Here is a 6,828-nt window from a genome sequence, read left to right as displayed (position 1 = left end):
AGGCGCGTGGATTTAGCGTCTCGTCGTATCTGAAGCGTGTTTGTGTCGTCGCGGCGAGTGGTCACTCATGTTGCATAGCACCGCCAACGACGTCGGTCATTGTCGTGTACCTACACTACACTCTACGCACTCTGCACTGCGTACGTAGTGCTCTTGCATCGAGCAACGTCGTATTTTGGATCCATCAAACTGGCGGCGCCAGTCGAGCGTCCTGCAACACGCAAGGCTAAGTGCACGCAACTTGACATTGAAACACTCGGTCGCAGGACCGAGAGGACAGTGTACCCACGGATGGTCGTGCAGCGTTTACGCTGGCTCGCGGCTATCAACGAAGCGACCGTACGCTGCACCGGTGCTGTCATCAAGCTCCTTGTCGCTTTTTCAACTCAACGCATGGCACGTTGCGCCCCTCTGTCTAGTCGGTGGATTTCTGCTTCGTAAGCGGAAGGCACAGGGTTCAATCCCCGCTGGCGCAGGCTTTTCCCGCCGCCGTCCATGAAAAACCATTATCCTCACATTGTAAAAGCGTCCAACATGTTTCTCCCTAGGCAGTCAGCGCGCAATTCGACAACGGCAAAGGTGCAGCTGCAGCAGTCAAGCCGAGGACCGCTTCGGCAGGCCAGGCACATGAACTTGTGTGGGGATGGGCGCAATGCTCCCTCGTAAAGGGCCAGCCGTTGCGGGACTCGGGGCGGCGCTGCTGCTGCTACTCTTTTTGCCAACTGTTGTTGCTACTCGTTTAACCATCGATATCCTAACCACAGTATCCAAGCGTATTCTCGTCTTGCTGTTCTGTCATCGACGACACGCTGCAGAAGACTTGGTTTCTAGAGAGAAAGGGGCTGTCAGAAGACACGACTCGAACCCAAGCCATTGAGTGCATAAAGGGGCTTGTCCACATCATCGCAATGACACCGCCAGTCGTCGTGTTTGGATCAACAGACCAGGAACCAGTTCGTGACCAGCAGCGAATTTGCAACCTCCACCTGCCTCGCCACGTACTGCAAAACCACCCAACGCTCTGGCACAGAGCTGCATTGATGTAGGTTCATTCTGAAATTGGTATTAATAGGACCTTATGTTTGCCTCCTGCGCCCAAGGTACACCGTCGATCGCCGCCTATTCCACGGGGTCTCCACGACCCGCTTGTAGCTATCGATGGCTTTGAGCACTCGTGTGGCATGTCCTTGCGCGGCTACAAGGCCAAGGGCCACTTTACGCCCAAGCGTACGTCTCGTCGAACAGGTTTCGATCGCTGTATACTCCAACTCGTAGCGGCCGGCTTGCATCTCGATGCTACCAAGAGCGCATTTGGCGCTACGGTCGCCATTGACCCCGCGTTTGTACCGCCCCAGGCGAGACCAAAGAAACAAAAGGCGCCGTCACGCGCGCCCTCGAATCAGTCGCGCGACCCGACCCGTCGGCCGCAGAGCGCTGCTCGCACCAAGGCTGCGCCGGTCGACTTTGTCTACGACGTGGACACACGCAAGGCGCTGCGTCAAGCGCTCGATAAGGAGCGGAGAGAGCTCCTCCAACAAGCCCAGGAACGCGAGCGCACGCTGCGCGACGCAAATCTCTGGCTCCACGACCGCCGCAACGACCAGGGCTCTGCCAAGGCCAAGAGCCAGCCGACCAAGACGACGACCCGACCCAAGCCCACGAGCAAAGAATGCTGGATAAGCAGCAGTTGCGAGGACCTTCTGCGCGCAGTCTCTGTTGCTGTCGAGATCAAGGACGATGCCGACGACGAAATCACGTGGACTTCATCGGGCACCACCAAGTCGAAGACCAAAAGGAAGCAAGGGCGGCCGTTAACGGCCAAAGGCCCGCGCAACTCGGTCGCGGAGAATGTGCATCGGTCGGCGCCGCAGACGCAGGCGTACCATCGTGGCAGCTAGGTGGATGAGGATGCATCGTTCGGTGTGCCAAGACGCGACGCCGTTTAAGTTATACATGTCCATCATGATTGATGAGGAGGAGTGTGTACTGTTTGGCTTAGCCCGTGCGCAAGGGCGGCGCCACGAGCACGATGACGTCGCCGCGCACAAAGAGCATCTCGACCTGGCGCTTGGCCTGCTTGACGATCTCTTCGTACGTCTCTTGGTCAACTTCATGGCTCGTCACGGTCTCCTCGACGTCGCTCAGGATCATGTTGAGGTGCTGGTCGTAAGCCTGGAGCTTACCGCGGAGCTCACGGTCGCCCCGGCACTTGACGTAGATGCGCTCGTCGAGGCTGAGCTTGATCAGGTCGAGCGGTTCGTCGATCGATGCCATCGCGCTTGCTGTGTGGTTCTGGCAGTAAACTGAGCAAATGTATGCCACGGTCTCTGCAACTGGATTGGTCAAATTGATGGGAAAACACACCAATCGCAGCAGGTTCTAAAAGGTGGCATGTGCCGAATGCAAGCGCGCCATCCTTGGAAATGCGATTGCTGATTGGCCAAAATGAAAATTCAACGCACCAATGGCCTTTCCGGGTGCACGCCAAAGGCGATTGACTGGTCCGAGTCCCGGTCACAATTGAAGCTACTGCAAGATGGGCAAGGTCAAGAAGCGCCGCAACAACGGCCACAAGAGCGTCGTGCCGCCGACGGGCGGGCCGTCGCAGGCCGAGCTCGAGGACGCAGCCATGGAAGGCGGCATCCGCCAAGTGCCCGAGTTCCTCGCCGGCGTATGACCAATCATGACCTGGCGTGCTATGCTCATCACGCTGTGTAGTTGACGAGCTTGCAAGGCTCGGTGCGCGAAGCCACGTGCGTGGCGCTGGCGTCGTACTTTGGCGGCGACGACCAAATGTCGCCCGAGAAGGCCAAGCTGCTCCAAAAGATGCTGAACGGCGGCTTGATGAAGAAGCTTCTGCCGCGCATGGTCGACCACTCCAAGCTCGTGCGCCTCCACAGCATCGGCGCGCTTCGGTACTCTACACGGTGCATTGGTCGACGACGCTAAGGGAAGTTTCCTAGCAACATTTCCATTGCCGGTGGCCTCGACGGGTGCGAGTACATGACGTCGCAGGACGTCATCACGCCGTGCATCAAGCTCGTTGGCGAGTACACGACGGACAAGCACCTCAACGCGATCGTCAACAAGGACGTGCATGCGTTCCAGATCCTCGAGCAGATCTTTTCGCTCCTCGCCAACTTGGCCGAGAGCTGCTCGCTCGCGCTGGCGCAGATCACGCAGCAGCGCAACCTCGTGCTGCCCGCGCTCATCAAGTGCTTGCCGGTGAAGGCTGCGCCATCGATGCAGATGGAAGCGTCCAAGCTCATGCTTGTGCTCTCCGACAACAACCCCGAGTGGAACGACCTCATCAACGCCAACGTGAGCTACCAGCAAACGCTTTTGCAGCTGCTGCAGTCGCCCGAGCACAACATGTCGCTGCGTCTCACGACCATCGGTGCCGTCATCAACCTCCCGGGCGCGCTCGAGAACGCCGCGGGCATCGCGCTGCTGCTGCCCGTGCTCTCGTCGGCGGTCGCGTACGATGCTGTCGGCGTCGTGTCGCAGGCGCAGCTCGCTTCGGAGAGCGTCCCGATTGCCGCTGAAGCCATGGGCAACGCCGAGATCGTACACCCACGACGAGCCGATCGCGATAGACTAACATATACACTGCGTAGATTTCGGAAACCGAAGACGATGCCGACCGCGCCGCGTTGGAGGCTGCTAACAAGGCGCAGCACACGATCAAGACGTGGAAGGAGAACGTCCACGTGCTGACGCTTGGCCTCGAGATCATCTCCAACATGCTCGCCCTCGACGATGGTATGGATGTGTGTCCATATCGACGCAAGTCTCATGGATGCGTAGGTGAGGACGACGAGGAGTGGGGCAGCGACGACGAAGAAGGCATGGAAGAAGTAGGCTACGACGGAACAGCAAGAACCTTTGTGCTAACGTCAACTACAACTAGGCGGCGCAGTCGCTCGCGGGCCAGGACCCGCTCTCGTCGGCCAACCAGTCGGTCGCGAGCCAGGCCTTTGCGTCCGAGAAGATGCTGGCGCGTGTACGGACACTCTATCTCTATCGAGAATGTCAAGTTGATACATTTGGCTAGATGTATGCGATGCTGCAAGCGCTTGTCGTGATCCCGCCGACGCTCCACGCCGACATTGCCGATGACTTTGGCGTCATCCGCGAACGTGCCTGCAGCTGCTTTGCCAACTTGGTGCTCGCGGCGTCGCGCGCCGGTACGCTTGTCCTACCAACGATGATACTGGACGAAGAACGTCCATTGTAGAGCTTGAGGCGACGTTTTCGCTCACCCAAGTGTTTACGAACCTCATGACCATGTACACGCACGTCGTGTCGCTGGCGTCCGAGCGTGACGTCGCTGCTGCCATGTACACAGCCCGCTTCTCTCGTGACAAAAAGCTTATCGGGATTCTTATCGTAGCATGATGGCAGTCGGTGCGGTCGTGACGCGGTCGGTCGACGACAAGATCACGCTTGAGTGTGCGAACGAGCCGCTCGGCCTTGTCGTGGGCTGCGCGCAGAACGCCACTGCGTCGATCGACGCGCGCACGGGCGCTATCCGCGTGCTCGGGACGCTCGGGAAGAAGCCGCACTCAGCGGCCGAGAACCAAGTGCTTGGTCAGTGCCTCGGGGCGCTTCTCTCGGATACGGACCTGCAAGTGGTCTGCGAGGTGCTCAACGCGCTCTTTGATATCTACAGCGAGGAGCAGTACGACGAGGTGTTCTTCCGCCTCAACTTTCTCTCGTCGCTCGAACACGTAAGCGCGGGCATGAAGGCCAAGATCAAGGCCGAGGCCAAGACGCTGGACCGCGACCTTGTGAGCCATGCCAAGGAGACGCGCCTCAACCTCCTCCGCTTCATCAAATACAAGAAGCAGCACCGCTAAGAACGCAATGCCATCCTTATCTACATCGTCTAAGTGAGCGCACTCGCGTCGACCAGCTGTGTTTTTTGGCAGCGGTACCCGAGCCGAATGAGACGCATCGCGGCGCGGTCGCCGTTGTACTCGACGGTCTTTGTCGGCCAGTACGTGACGGCGGCGTCGAACGGCCCGTTGACGTACCACCGGATGCCAGTCGTGCCAAAGACGTCGTTGAGGCAGCTCGGCAGCGCCAATACCGCGGTCGTCGTGCTCTCGGCCGTCGCTGACGTCATGACGCTCACTTGTGACGTCACAGTCGTGTTGCAAAAACACTCGACGAGGTACGGGTCGGCGGCGGCGACGCTTGCCAGAAGCGCCACGACGATGCTGGCCATGCGGATCTTGGTCAAACGCGTTCAACGTGAAACGACGGTGGGTAAACGCGTTTAACGTAAAACGACGGTGGGTAAACGCGTTCAACGAAGAAGCGTGTGAGGCAGCCGAGAGGCATGGCTCATGAACGTAGTATCATTGCTCTTGTTTGTAGTAGCCCACTGGAGCAGAACCATTGAGCTCGTAAGAAGAGCACTAAGAATGGCAGTCAGATCTGAGCTTGGCATGACCTTGCGACGACGACGTTCAGAGGGTAGCTCGACAGCGGCGCCAAGACCAGCAATACGTTGGCGACGCCAGGGTGAGCTCGAGGTGGCGGGCGACCTGTCATCGTCAGCTCAAAAGACCAAAACCGCACAAACGAACTTGTTGTCATCAATAATGAAAGAAACATTTTCTTGGTTTTCATTCACTCCAATCATCATTTTTGAACTATCAGAGCAAGAGCCAGTCGTCCGAGGCAGTGCCATCGTCCGTGATGGCGAGCGTCTCCATGGCGTGTATAGGCGGCGCGTGGAGCAAGGCGTCGAGAATGCTTTGGTCCACTGCGCTGTAGTCGATGCGCTGCACGGGCTCGGTCTTGCCCGCCACCGGAGCATACGAGACGGACGGCAAGCCAAGTACCGACAGCATGTGCCCGCCGTCGTCGCAGTCGCGTGCGAGAGCATAGACGCGCGCATCGTAGGAGCTCTACACAGCCATCTATTGTGGCGTCGTGCCGACCGTTGCAAGTACCGGTGGACGCGACGTGGCCTCGGCTTGGCGCGCGACCAAGACCAGCACGACTTCGTACAAGCGGCGTTCGATCGCGACCGTCATGGCCGACGTCTCGCCCTACTTGGCGCTCATGCAATGTTCCAAGTGAAGTTGGCGTACGTCGATAGCTTTGTGGATGTCGACGCCAGCGCCACGCTCGAGCAAGAGAACCACGTGCGCGAGGATCGTCTCAGCGTCGACGAGACACGAGATGCAGTAGAGAAGGACACTGTGGCTACGTTCCTATAGCCTCGTGTCAGCTTGGAGACTCCAGAACCTTACACGTACGCCAGCGACGGCACTGGCCCCGGCCTCGAGCAGCTGCAGTGCAATCTCGGGCTCGTTGCAGTCGTACGCCACTGCGAGGGGAGATACCATGTCCTAGTAGACATATGTTGTCCATATTAGTACAGTGTCGAGCGTAGACTATCGCATTGGGCGCACCTCCTTCCATGCAAGGAGTGTATTGATGCTCTCGTCCGCACGCATATGCTGTAGAAAGCACTGCACGACGTTCTTGGCCCCGCGCGAGATGGAGAGCAGCAGCGCGTTCCCGCCGTCTTCCTACATCCGTCCAAATGCATACGCAGCTCACATGCACAGTGTGATGTACCGAGAGCACGCGCGCGCCGCGTGCCAAGAGGAAGCCAAGCATGTCCATATCGTTGGTCTCCACTGCACGGCACAGCACCGCGTGACTCGTGGAGAGAAGGAACCCCGCGCGCGCTGCGTCCATGGCTTCCAACGTCGCGCCGTGGGCAAGGAGCACGTCGATGATGGGAAAGTACCGCTTCTGCACGGCCAAGTGCAGTGCGACGCCGCCGGTGGCTCGCTACAAGGTGGT

The 6,828-nt window shown here is 58.8% G+C and overlaps 5 protein-coding genes across 5 annotated transcripts; 2 read left to right on the top strand and 3 right to left on the bottom strand.

The window, feature by feature from the left end:
• Positions 1 to 1,078: 1,078 nt before the first annotated feature.
• Positions 1,079 to 1,973, top strand: SDRG_06037 (hypothetical protein; the record flags this gene model as incomplete). Its single annotated transcript, XM_008611792.1, has 3 exons — positions 1,079 to 1,100; positions 1,153 to 1,227; positions 1,276 to 1,973. The coding sequence occupies 3 exons, from the start codon at positions 1,079 to 1,081 to the stop codon at positions 1,896 to 1,898; spliced, it is 720 nt and encodes a 239-aa protein (XP_008610014.1). The 3' UTR covers positions 1,899 to 1,973.
• Positions 1,917 to 2,344, bottom strand: SDRG_06036 (U6 snRNA-associated Sm-like protein LSm3). Its single transcript, XM_008611791.1, has one exon. The coding sequence runs from the start codon at positions 2,272 to 2,274 to the stop codon at positions 1,996 to 1,998; it is 279 nt and encodes a 92-aa protein (XP_008610013.1). The 5' UTR covers positions 2,275 to 2,344; the 3' UTR covers positions 1,917 to 1,995.
• Positions 2,345 to 2,536: 192 nt separating this feature from the next.
• Positions 2,537 to 4,859, top strand: SDRG_06035 (hypothetical protein; the record flags this gene model as incomplete). The annotated part of the gene is made up of 9 exons (XM_008611790.1): positions 2,537 to 2,671; positions 2,719 to 2,915; positions 2,964 to 3,567; positions 3,618 to 3,762; positions 3,808 to 3,857; positions 3,911 to 4,003; positions 4,055 to 4,187; positions 4,238 to 4,340; positions 4,394 to 4,859. The coding sequence occupies 9 exons, from the start codon at positions 2,537 to 2,539 to the stop codon at positions 4,857 to 4,859; spliced, it is 1,926 nt and encodes a 641-aa protein (XP_008610012.1).
• On the bottom strand, positions 4,853 to 5,282 carry SDRG_06034 (hypothetical protein). The gene has a single exon (XM_008611789.1). The coding sequence runs from the start codon at positions 5,228 to 5,230 to the stop codon at positions 4,889 to 4,891; it is 342 nt and encodes a 113-aa protein (XP_008610011.1). The 5' UTR covers positions 5,231 to 5,282; the 3' UTR covers positions 4,853 to 4,888.
• A 300-nt stretch (positions 5,283 to 5,582) lies between these two features.
• Positions 5,583 to 6,816, bottom strand: SDRG_06033 (hypothetical protein). Its single transcript, XM_008611788.1, has 6 exons — positions 6,598 to 6,816; positions 6,429 to 6,548; positions 6,273 to 6,365; positions 6,105 to 6,227; positions 5,964 to 6,062; positions 5,583 to 5,918 (listed from the first exon to the last, which is right to left on the bottom strand). The coding sequence occupies exons 1-6, from the start codon at positions 6,718 to 6,720 to the stop codon at positions 5,664 to 5,666; spliced, it is 813 nt and encodes a 270-aa protein (XP_008610010.1). The 5' UTR covers positions 6,721 to 6,816; the 3' UTR covers positions 5,583 to 5,663.
• Between the last annotated feature and the right edge of the window lie 12 nt (positions 6,817 to 6,828).

Source organism: Saprolegnia diclina (genome assembly GCF_000281045.1).
Source record: "Saprolegnia diclina VS20 unplaced genomic scaffold supercont1.16, whole genome shotgun sequence".
NCBI lineage: Eukaryota > Oomycota > Saprolegniomycetes > Saprolegniales > Saprolegniaceae > Saprolegnia > Saprolegnia diclina.
Note: the sequence above shows the minus strand (reverse complement) of the source record. Positions and strands in the feature narration are given on the sequence as shown.

What these genes read in the sequence shown, in the direction of transcription:
- SDRG_06033 (XM_008611788.1), bottom strand. Translation starts at nt 6,720, where the DNA reads ATGGACGCAGCGCGCGCGGGGTTCCTTCTCTCCACGAGTCACGCGGTG. An exon ending in GGGCCAGTGCCGTCGCTGGC is followed by an intron (nt 6,228 to 6,272) that starts GTACGTGTAAGG and finishes ACGAGGCTATAG; the next exon opens with GAACGTAGCCACAGTGTCCT. An exon ending in ACATCCACAAAGCTATCGAC is followed by an intron (nt 6,063 to 6,104) that starts GTACGCCAACTT and finishes AGCGCCAAGTAG; the next exon opens with GGCGAGACGTCGGCCATGAC.
- SDRG_06034 (XM_008611789.1), bottom strand. Translation starts at nt 5,230, where the DNA reads ATGGCCAGCATCGTCGTGGCGCTTCTGGCAAGCGTCGCCGCCGCCGAC.
- SDRG_06036 (XM_008611791.1), bottom strand. Translation starts at nt 2,274, where the DNA reads ATGGCATCGATCGACGAACCGCTCGACCTGATCAAGCTCAGCCTCGAC.